Source organism: Rhododendron vialii, chromosome 9a (genome assembly GCF_030253575.1).
Source record: "Rhododendron vialii isolate Sample 1 chromosome 9a, ASM3025357v1".
Taxonomy (NCBI): Eukaryota; Viridiplantae; Streptophyta; class Magnoliopsida; order Ericales; family Ericaceae; genus Rhododendron; species Rhododendron vialii.
In genome coordinates, this window is record NC_080565.1 from 4,950,095 (window position 1) to 4,962,400 (window position 12,306).

General features: G+C 37.4%; 1 protein-coding gene across 7 annotated transcripts in view; it reads left to right on the top strand.

Moving 5' to 3' along the window:
* The window catches only part of LOC131299960 (uncharacterized), a 34,549-nt gene extending 24,818 nt beyond the window's left edge, over positions 1 to 9,731 (top strand). For 4 of the 7 annotated variants that reach the window (XM_058325553.1, XM_058325552.1, XM_058325549.1 and 1 more), the window contains 5 exons: positions 538 to 1,806; positions 2,952 to 2,989; positions 3,084 to 4,620; positions 8,894 to 8,972; positions 9,413 to 9,731. In XM_058325553.1, coding sequence (XP_058181536.1) covers positions 538 to 1,806; positions 2,952 to 2,989; positions 3,084 to 3,327 — 1,551 coding nt within the window. In that variant the 3' untranslated portion in view covers positions 3,328 to 4,620; positions 8,894 to 8,972; positions 9,413 to 9,731. The remainder of the gene's footprint in view (positions 1 to 537; positions 1,807 to 2,951; positions 2,990 to 3,083; positions 4,621 to 8,893; positions 8,973 to 9,412) is intronic. The other 3 variants (XM_058325554.1, XM_058325555.1, XM_058325556.1) reach the window with 3 other exon arrangements.
* Positions 9,732 to 12,306: the final 2,575 nt, after the last annotated feature.

Genomic DNA, 12,306 nt, shown 5'->3' on the forward strand with positions numbered 1-12,306 from the left:
AGACAATTAGATACTTGGGCACATATTTTCATGTGTCTGACACGTGTCGCGAATGTGTCCTCTTACTGATACCAAAGGCCTGGAGACCTGTCCATTCTTCTTAGCTGGACTAAAATGCTACTCCATTTATGCATTATAAGTTTTCATTATTTAAGCTGCCAAGTTTTAGTCCAATGTCGTCGTAGGGAAAAAGGTTTTAAGTCCCTCCCATAGTTGGTAGGTACCACTTACCAGTGCTTTAAACTGCGGTATCGATCAGGATATTCTAATTGGTATCAGTCATAAGGCCATGTATTGTCTGGTATTGGGCACCACCGGCTAGTATATGGGTAAACTTCAGTGTTGGTGGTGAAAAAATCCTACGTGAGAATGATTAGTTTCTTTTCCTATAACACATTTGACAAAGTTTTGCCTGAATGCTATTTTCATTCCGAACTAGCCTTCTTTTTACTGAGTTTATTCTTGTAGTACCATAATGCAGTATTTTAAGGCAGGGAAACTAAACCTTATTTGACCTATTTATTAATGATGATACAGGCTTCAGGTTCTAGAATTGATCGGGACTTGGAGTATCCCTTATATGAAGTTGGAGAGAATTTTCGCTTACCCTGCAAAAAGAGAGGAACTTTTGTCTCACAAAATGAACTTGGATGCAATGAGATCAATTTTTACAGAGAAAAGTCCCCCAAGATTAGCTTCCGTAACCACAGTTTTTCTGTTCCAAGGGAAGTTGGGGAAAGCAATGCACCACTGATTCTACATACAAATTTGGACCATGGTGCATGTCTGGCAGAAAATGCGTCTCCTTCCTCTACAAAATCTCCGGAGTCCATTCCTTCTTTCGAGTTTTATATTCGTTCGGAAGAGGGCGTTAACCTTATTGTTGATTTGAATTCAAGCCTATCAGATTGGTCTAAGAGATTGGAGAGTGAGCTGTGTTGTTGCCACAATTTGGTTGATAACAAATTTGGAAGTCTTCGCAAGGAGCTTCAACTTTTGGGAAAGAGCAACACAGCAATAAAAGGTTCATTTTTACAGAATACAGATGCAAAGCATGAGATGAAAAGTGGCTGTGCACATTCAACTGAGAAAGGATGTGAAACTGTTGTGGTTGATGAAGAAAATTTACATTTACTCTTCTCTTCACCTAAGTCTGTTGTTGGGAACCATGTGACTTCTGGTGCAGAGTCTGATCCAACAGACAGAGAGACAATTCCTGTTGAATCAAGTGCGAAATTGTCAACTAATTCTCTTATTAATTCTATGCTGTGCGGTTCGAAAATTTCATTGGAGCATCAGAATTTGGAGGTTGGTCATAAAAATTGTAAGGAGTTAACCGGGAAAAATACTTGCACTGACATGGTCCCTAGTCTGGTCTATCCTGGATCTTTGTTGACAGGCTCAGTTGAACCGCAGTCACCAGAAGAAGTTAGCCACAAAGATGATTCATGTTCTCCTTGCAGAAATAATAATTTGCTAGATGTGGTTGATCTGACGCTTGATGTGGAAACAAGAGATGATGAAATGCAGTCACCAGAAGTTGTTAGCCACAAAGATGATTCATGTTCTCCTTGCAGAAATAATGATTTGCTAGATGTGGTTGATCTGACGCTTGATGTGGAAACTAGAGATGATGAAATGCAGTCACCAGAAGTTGTTAGCCACGAAGATGATTCATGTTGTCCTTGCAGAGATAATAATTTGCTAGATGTGGTTGATCTGACGCTTGATGTGGAAACAAGAGATGATGAATTGGCTTATTCAAGCACTTGTCAAGACTATGTGTCTGCTTGTGTTGATGAAAGGGTATGGCCTTCTTCTAACTGTGCATGTTGCAACTTGTGGACAAAGTCATGTTTTTGCGCAAATCTGTTTCCATTGAGTCACTCAAAACTAGGGGATTCTGGTGACTCTCTTAGATCTATGTTAGCAGAACAGTTTACACTAGAGAAATAAGCAAACACATCACTTAATTAATTGTTTCTATGAACTATGTAATAGGAAATTTTTTGGACGGATAATTATGACGTCAAAAGATTCATAACAAGTGGATGCGTGACAGAAGAGAGAAGCTTTGCAAAACAACCTTAAATCGTAATCCCTCCCAAATGAAGTACAAGACCTCACCAAACTGTGATATCCACATTAGTCAGGAATAGTAATTGCACATTCTAATTTTTAACACCAACGGAGACATTGGAGAGTTACCTAATCTTCATATGAAGTTTATATTTCTTTAACATTCATGCCTAGCATTTTAATGTTGTTATTTTTGTAGTATTGATATTGTAGAATAACTTGTCCGTTTGTGTATCATGTCTGATGAAAATTTTTCATAATCCCTTATTCAATCGAAGCATTAGATATTTGAATTTTCATGCAGCATCACTCATTCTCTTTTCTGTCAAGTTTCCAAGACATTTCTGGAATTAAAAATCTTGATAATCCCATATTCAATCCAAGCATTAGATGTTCCAAAATATTCTTTCAAGCACCTAAAATAAAGTTTTGTCCATCCAGTTTCTAGGATTATGCAAAGTGAGGGTGTTGTACGTGTTGTTTTTATGCTTCTGCGCAGGATATGACAACTACGAGTCTGACCAATTATTTTTGTTTGTCCTGAGGTTACGTAGGGTTATTTATATTGTTTCTGTGGATGTATAATCTTTGGTTATTTCTTCGGTTGGATATCCCTTCTGATTGTCTCTTCCTTTTTTTCCTTTGAAGCAATTCTACCCGCATTTACTGTTGCAGGGTTTACCTTTTGAGTCACCTATGGTTCTGTAAAGTCATTGAAATTCATTTTTGGATTCTGAATCTCTGATATTAAAAAAGAGATATTGTTGCTTGATCCTTCATTTTGTAGCAGGACTACCTTTGTTTCTCTTCATTTCTTCTGCCGGAATATGGTCATAGTAGAAAATTCATCAAAACGCACCTATTTTGTGCAGGAAAAGAGTGAAGTTACGGATGGGGTACAAACTTCAGAGTAATTGCTCTTCCTGGAGAAACAGTTTAGGATAATTTGAATAATATGGTGATCTAAGCATATATGTGTACATATTTGCCCGTGGCCCTTGCAGATCCTTTCAGTTCACTAAGTTGTTGGAGAAAACATCAGAGGATTCAGAAGCTTATAATGTAGTAAAGAGAAAGGTGCAGCATTGTAAGGGTAAATATCTGAAAGTCTGTCATGTATATAATGCTAGGACTCTAAGAAGCAGAAAGCATCTTATGGAGAGAGTTCTCCCTAGAAGATCCATGCGGGTAGTTCCTAAGGTTCGGATTTCATTGACTGCTTATGGTTCCATTATGTTGCTTGGATAACAAGTTTTGTATGAATATGTGGCTGTGCTATTGATCGCTCATTGCTCTATTTGAATGTATTTCCATCGTAAATGGTGGAATAGAATAATCCCGTTGAAGTATAAATGTCACACATTTACAGTACATTAAATATCCCGTTGAAAGTCCCTTTCTTCAACCCTTTACCTGAAGTTGATGATTATTAGTTACTCTCACCTTTGACACCAAAGAAGAGGTCCGTTTGCTTTATCAAGTCCTAGTTGTTTGTGATTCAACATTAGTAGTATACTGATTTTGTAGTTAGAACCAAATACTTGTTTGTTAGTACTGCATATTCATCATAACTTTGCTCTCCCTTATGAGCTTCCAATTCTCCTACCTATGAGTTATTTTGGAGACGATCCATTGATGATATCATTTGGTTGTATTGTTTCAGAAATCCCAGTCTAGAGGCTGTTTTTATGGTTTGGAGGTGTCATACAATTAAACAGACATGCATTTTTTTTTACAGCTTACGTGTTGTACTTATGCTGCATTAGTTTGTTAAATCTGCATAAGGGGAAAAGTCAGAAGGTAAGAGGGACACACTAATCTTTCTCTAAAAGGAAAAACAAAGAAAATACACAATTAGAGATGCATCGCTGGCCATGACATCATGTGGCAGCTCTCTTTATCAAAGTTGGCCTTCTTGAATATCATGAGAGTTTCATTTGTTTTATGAGTAAAGCAGGTTGAAAAAAGGCATCAAAGGTGATGAGCCCATGTGTAAAGGGTTAGAACTTGTATGAAACAAAGGCCTACTTGCCGAGAATTCTTATAGTGAAAAACTTGGTCTATGTTAGGCATATCCAAAAAAAAAAAAAAACACCATGCAACTATGCACACATGCACCAAAGGTGCAAAAATACGATCACCTGGGTGAGAGGTGCATCAAGGTCATGGTTTGTCGCCTTGACTGGTGGGAGGCGAGACGACCTGAATGGAACTCAGCCTAGGTGAGAAAGGCAAGCAAGGCGAAAAAAGGCTCACCTCTTTCAAATTCAATCACAGCTGTAGGATATTGGTTAAACTTATTACCTTAAGTGATTCAGTCTATCTTTCTCCCTCATCTCTCTCAAACACCAGCAAATGATCAGAAACAGGTAATTTCATCTCTCATCGATCTTCTTTCCGCGTTCATTCTTCTTCTCTCATTGATCGTTTCTAACGATCAGTACTCCTCTCCCTCCCTCTCTCTCTCTCATCTCTCAATCGACCCTCTCTCTGACAATCATTCGATCCTCGTATCTCTTGACTCCAGTCTCCAGCAAACAGGTATTTTTCGATCTCTTCTTCTTCTCTTTTTATTCTTCCTCAATTTCTGGCAAACGAAACAGGTGTGTGTATAATTTTTATCTGGACAAAACAATAGTTTATCCTAGCAATAAGGAGGATGAATGGAAGTCCAATTAGGATAATTACTTGCTTTAAATTTTATTTCAAATGTTGGATGCTTGTCTTTTGTTGATTTTGACGTTTTAGTTCTTCTCATTGTGTAGTGATGTAGTCTGATCTCTGGGTTGTGTAATCAATCACATGGTCACACACCATATGATTGTTGATCTATCGGCTGCATGATTGATGCGGCGGTCACGTGATTATTAATTGTTGAAGACGCGACTAAGTGATCATACTCGCGGTTTTGCAATCTGTCAACATTTGGGCTGGTTCTTCATTCTATCAATAAGGATGGTCCCTTTCCTAATTCCTTCATGTGTTTATTGCTTTCAAAGTACGTTAAAATTTGTTACATATAGGTAATGACAAGTCTTTGTGAAGTTAGTAAAGACTAATCTTTGGATTGTTCAAGCCTGTATTCGCTTCTGAGCGTAGAATTAGTAATAGTTTCTTGGTTCCTAAAATCACGTGGTGACTCCCTAAAGAGTGCCACAACGAGCACTTCCGACAAGATACGCTGAAATGGATATCTATGAATTGACACGCCACAACAGGTGTCACAGGTTATAGATTAGAACGACTAGTATGCGGGTGTGTTGCAATGGGTACCTACATATAGCTTAAGTAAATATCCCCACAGTTCATACAGGCTTAACTCTTGACGCCTTTGTAACACCTCATTTGGGCGAATATCTGTGCAGGCTTGTGACCATTTATAAAACCCTAGGCTCAAATGTTGCATGTTGCAGGTCTGTTAATGAGTTTATCATGGTTGTTTGCTAGGGTACAATGGACTTCAAATGTGATTTTATGGAGTATGGAGATTTTTTATATACTGCAGCTTTTAACCGTGTTGCTTCTTTCTAGTAGACGAAGTTTTATTTGGTGTTGTAGGAGGGTTGGTTTGAAGTCAATTTGTAGCCAAACAAGGTTTAGCACTTGGAGATCCAAAAAATGCTCATACGAAGTCCATTTCCAATCTATTTTACGTGGATCCTTTTAAATGACTAAGATATCAGTGTCGAATACTCTGTGCATGAGATCCTTGCCCAGCATATTTAGTTGGACATTAACTAGCCTGAGCTAAATCGATCGGCTAAGGTAGCCATGAAAAAGATCCAGGATACCAATGAGATACCAATGTGATGCTGATGGCTTGGCTTGTTGAAGGCGGGTGAACAGAGAACCCAAGGATGATCCTAGAGAGAGAGAAAGAGAGATGAGATGGTGAGATATGAACCAACCACTTAGGGTTAGAGTGCCTGAGGAGGATTTCCCTCAAGGATGCTTGGCTGAAGGACATGTGGCAACCTCCTTATGGTCCCTGGGCTAAGGGTCAACACTTATGACCTGATGGTCCAAGCCTACGATGGATAAGTGTCATATGTCAAAGATCATTAGGGCCTGACACATGCTGGCAAAGGCCCTTAGTGGATTGTCAGAAGGTAGGTAGCACCGTAGCAGCCATGTGAGGTCTGGGCCATAGGCTTGACGGTCTAGTTATCAAAGTCGGTGATAATGTTGGGTGTTTGGCGGTAGGTATGACGCAAAGACCGATGAGTTTTCCTTAAGTCAACAGGTCTCTCGCTCCCTAAGACTAGTTTGAAGTCCTAACTCCTGAAGGGAGCTTGGGCCTTTAGACGATCCGTTGAAGCTCAAGCCTCTATTTCACAGTCCTCTTTCGGTCCCGAGTGACTTGGTCCCTGCCTTCTACCCAAGTGAGAGTCGACGGCCTCAAGAGTGGGTTGTCCTTCAACGAACCATAGATATAGATACGATTACAGGACATGGATATGACACTTGGATACGGATATGGTGATAGTGATATGGCAAAACCTAAAAAAATAGGTTACGGATATGTTGAGGATACTTCGGTGTACATCATACATTTTTATATTTTTAGTAGTTGATTTGCTCATAAGTCATACCAAGCATTAAGCACATGTCAACCAAAAGTCATTTCCTACTACAATAAAAGGTACTCCTATATATAAGAGGTATATATGTGTCATTTCCTACTACAATATGTGGGGTTGTGATTCTAATCTTGGGACCTTGCCTGAGCCTTTGGTTTGGGGATCCGGTTAGCCTAGCTCCGTCGTCCTAACCTGCACAGGTGTGACACTGTTAGTGTCCAAACCGGTCGGAGGCGACCGGCAAGGCACTCCAATGGTTAAGTAAGCAAATACAGGAGAGGCAAGTACAGAGCGTTTAGGGTTAGGAGTAATGTTGTACCCCTTTACTTTGATCTTCTCCCCTTATCCAGAGCTCCAAGCTAGCACGTGACTAGCACGCTTGTTAACTGCCTTCAGTAGACGTCCAACTCACGTATAAGATAAGGCAGTTATTGCTCACGTGTATGAGTCGTCACTTGCGTGTACTTGTGCGGTAACCATTTTGGTTGACCTCTTATATGATGTATTGAGCAAGGCGGTTAAGTGCACATAGGTGAGCTGGCACTAGTGGGTTGGCCGAGCCACAGTGTCTGAACCTGACAGGATGTTGACTCTGCTGTGACTTGGTGGTCTGGATTTGCTTATCCGAGCATCGATGGGACCAAACCCCATAGTCTGAACTCAGGATTCGGTCCGTGGTTCGGCTTGAAGTGATAGAATGAAGGGTTAAACTCAACCCTCAGGCCACACGATCTACCCTGACTGAACTATGTTATTCGGCCCCTAGACAATATATGTACATGTAAGAAGTATATGAGAGGTGTGTGTGTGTATATATATTACATACATCAGTTGCACATGTACATAATTTGGATTTGTGAATATTTTTAAAAATAGTTAGGCAAAATGTATATTCTATATGCATGTATGTTACATTGTTACATACTGTGTATTTAAGCAATGCAAACAAAAACTGTATATATGCATACATATTGTGCATGTGAAATAAAATGTAAGGCCACTACATAACCAAATATATTGCATAACTGTATGTTGCACAAAAATACAATATGAGTATGAGAAATTTGTAACTGTTATACTGTTATTACAGTTAACCTCTTAGAAGTTTTACTTGATTCCTTAAAAAGTTTCTTTTTAACCTCCGCCATATCCTCAACGCCATAGCCCTTGTGTATCCGAAATTAAAAACATTTAGTTTAAACACAGGATACTACTTTGCCATATTGATACGTATCGGACGCGTATCGGTATCCGATACAAAACCCATACCCATATTTGACTAGTTTTGGAGTATTCGTGCTTCATAAGCTTTGACAACCTTTGCTCCTGAGGTCACCTTCAGTCCTTAGGACTTGGAACTATGTGCCTACAACTAGCAAGCTTGATACACCATAATGCATAGAACTTCTATATTATGCATGAATTGCCCAAACATCCTCTGTAAACACTATATACCTAAGAAAATAGAACTAATATACTTAGGTTTGGACTGAGATGGAATTAAACATATACATGCACCCGATATCGGTAAACACTATATATCTGAGAAAATGAAAGTAATATGCTAATTGTAGTTGTTATGGAACAGATTTTTGGAAGGAAAAAAAGAGAGCAATTCACCACATTTTTCCGAGTAAAAAATATTCTTGAGTTCCGAATTGAATCCCATTCAACTCCGACACAGCAGCTTAATGGTTTAATTATGTTATCTATACGCATCAATTGGCATTGTAGTATGTTAATTGAGATATTACGTGGACCCGGGTATAGGTATCGGACTCATCAAACCTCTACTAGGAGGGTGAGCTCAGCGATTGCATTTTGTATTTTAGATCTATTTGGTGCAATAAAATGGTGCTTTATGTGACTTCAAAGTTTTGAATGGTATTCATTTACGCCGATTATGCAACTAGAGGTACATAGACAAATGGTGTTGAATGCAAATGAATGTCCCCTGGGAAGTGTTAGATCATACCCCTTGCCTTCTTCTTTCCGCTTTCCAGCATGAGTAATGGATTCATTTTGAAGAACCCATGGAACATAGCATGTGCATAAAACACAGGTAGACTTGTACATGTAGTAACTAGTAAGTGTCCAGTCTCCACTTGTTGCACGTTCAAGGCACATGATTCTTTGATACCAGTTTTCTCTATAGCGTTTGTGCTGTTATTCCCTCATCATTTGTGTCGCTAAGAGCCATCACAATTTTATATTGCTGTTTGTTTATTATGTAGTGAGCTCTAGCAGTGGGTGAACGCAGCATTAGAAGGATGGGATCAGATCAGATGCATCTTTGTGAAATTACAGATTACAGTAAGTGACACTCCCCTCCATTGCTTCATGAAAAATCCAGTGGCTATCGTTTTCCATCTTCGAATGTGATGACGTGACTTCCTAGGCAGTTTGCTTGTTTGGATGGAAGTGAAAAATTCGCTCCTTTTTTCGTACTTTCTGTTGGCATTTCGCTTGTTCAGATGATGTTGAGCCTGTTTCTGTCTCGCAAGCAGAAGATTACTGTTGAATCTGGATTTCGTAAATGATTCTAGTTCTGATTTTACTTTCTTTGTAGCGTCCAATCCATTTCTCAAAATGCTATACAGAACCCGAGGTTTGCAATTACATGTATGACGTGGTTCCCTTGTATAGCTTATTTTCATATCTTAAGATTAGACTAGGTAATAGGCTACGGCCACCACTTCCCGCCTATAAATACGAGGTTTCGTCTATCCATGATGACTGTTATTTAACTGCAGGCTGCTACATTTATTGCGAGATATTTGGACTCGAGATTATTGAAGCTGCACAAGTTGTGCCTTAAGAAGTTGCATGTGAGCACTATTATTTTCATCGACTGCAATGGATTTTCTTTCATTTGATTGCCTCAACACAATTAGGACTTAGTATTAGCCTTATAAGCAATTGGATCTCAGTTCTGTTGCTGTACGGATTATTATTTTTAGTTATGTGTTGCTCATATTTCTTTCCATGTAAGACTGTTATTTCTTGCTCATTTGGAATTCATTTGTTACATTCTTCAAATACATTTTTTCATTGGATAGAGTTATTGAAAAAGGATTAGTTGGATGGAGTAGTATATATTTGGGAAAAGTCTACTCACACTCCCGCTTTTACAGTAAAAAAAGATGCAACCGATTTGCCACATTAGCGATGGGCTTCCTTATTTTGATGATTGGAAACACGTCAAAAATATTTATCACACCAAAATTCATATTTATTTGATATCAACAACGCATGATTAGAACACATTGTGTGAGTTAGTTATAAATGTGGTATTATTATGCATTTACCGACCTCTGATAAACATGAATTTTTGTATTGTTACTTATTTTTGACGCGATTGTTTCTGATCATCAAACTGATGGCACCCATATGTCAATGTGGCAATTGGGTTATAACAAGTTTGGTTATAAAAGTGGGAGTGTGAGTAGGCTTCCCCATTATTTGACATATCAATCGATAACCCCCCTCTCTCTCTCTCTCACACACGCACACACGAGAGCATGATGTACTTGTCTTGCTGTGTCTTAAAATAAGCTTCCCAGGTTGAAAGGACAAATTTGTAAGGTATGGAAAGGCAATTGCGCATCATCACTCATACGTGGTGTCACAATATAAATTGCAGTGAATCCTTTATGTTTTTTATCAATCGGAAATTCGCAGTGAACCCTTTGTGCAATTATGGTAGCTTTTTTATTTTTCTTTGAGGAAGACGGGCGTCACATTATATGTTGGGAAGACTTACGTTGGGGAGGGGTGAACTTCGGGCAAGAACCAAGCCATTTGCAATTTTACCAATTGAGCAAGACTAGATGTTAATGTTTTTGATAACCGGATGTTTGGGCCATATTTCGCGTAAGCTGGTTTGTTCCCTTGATTATTAAAAAAAAAAAATGACAGATTTGTCATCTTCCTTGCCACGCTTTGAAGTTAAATATCTGGGAAAAATTGATATTACAAGCCTCTTCGATTATACCACTAAATGTGAGGGTAGTACAATACAGGAAAAATAGCCTAGGAAATTGTCCAGAAAAGAAAATGAATGATTCAGGTGTACTGTAAATCTAGATTATTCATTTTCCAAGAGGATCATTCATTTCCTTTTCTGAAAAATTTCATGAACTGTATTCTTACATTTCTGACAAGCAAAGCCTAAGTTAATTTAGATGAGAGATTTGGCATTTGTTTCCAAAGTTGACAAGTGTCAAGTGCAAAAGTAGCATTTTAGAGTACTTAAAACAAATTTTTTATTTTTTATTTTTAGGTCATAGTGAATTTGACACCATAATTGAAAGGTTAAAAATGTTGTGCTTGTCAAATTCAAGAGGTGTACAATTTCGACGTTAGGCTTAAAAAAACTTGACATCATGTGAAGCAAATCTAAGGAGATGCTCTAAGTGCCCCATTCAGAAAATTTTATCCTAGTTTTTGTTTATTTCTTAGAATTAATCATTCGTTTTGACGAAAAAAATTATAGAAAAATATAAAAATGCAAGTTAGAGTTGAAAGAAATTCATACTCTCCCTGTTCCATAGAATTGATCTCGTACGAAATTACGTGCATTTTTTAAACTTAAAAATAACTTATTTACTAAATGAATCTTTTTGATTTTTTTGGCACTGTTCATCTTATAAGATCTATCAAATAAAATTTGTATTGCAAAAAAATTATTTCAATAAGTATCTTATTTTTTAGTTCAAAAAATTGCACGTAATTTCGTAGGAGCCTAGCTTTGTGAGATGAAAGGAGTATAAGACAACACTAAAGAAAAAAAAGCCTACTATTTTGTGGAGTAGTTTTTTTTTTTTTTGGAAACTCTTTAGGCCGTTCCACTTTCTAAAAAAAAAAAACTTTAAGAAAAAGAAGGTAATTTCAAAATCAAAAATTATGTATTTACGCAAATAATTTTTCTACCAATATAGATTTTGTTTGATAAATCTCATTGAAATATTTTAAACGGTGTAAAAAAAATTAAAAAATTATTTTTTATTTTCATTATATTTGAGTTGAAATTACATTTTTTTTAAAAAATAAAGTTTTTGGAGGACAGCGGAACGGGGCCTTGACTCTCTAGTCTCTGGTCAATACAAATGACCAATTTAAAAAATTTAACATTAATCTAACCAAAAGGGATAATTACTTGTTGCCTCCTTTAACTATACACATTTTTCACTTTACCCTCTTTTACTATAAAACGCTACAACCTACCCCATTTATCTTCCAATTCCTAACACATAAGGCCTGCCGTTAACAAAAGATATGGCAGAGCCACTGCCCTTACATTCATCCATACTTAAGGGTTGTTCAGCTAAATAAGCTACTTGGCCTATTTTTTGGTCTTATTCAAATTTTTTTTTCGCATTTGTTAGTTTTTCATCAATTTTTTGGGGATTATTGCTTCGTCATGACGAGAGGAATCTAAAAAGTAAAAATTACGATCGAAACCTAATTGTTTTTGAATAAAGACAAAAATAAGCCAACAAGGCAATTTTTTTGTCTATTTTAAAAAAAAATTGGATTTCGATTGTAATTTTTTACTTTTTACTTTCTTTTTGTCATGAAGAAGCAATAATCCCAAAAAAATTGATAAAAAAATTAACAAATGAGAAAAAAATTTGAATAAAGACAA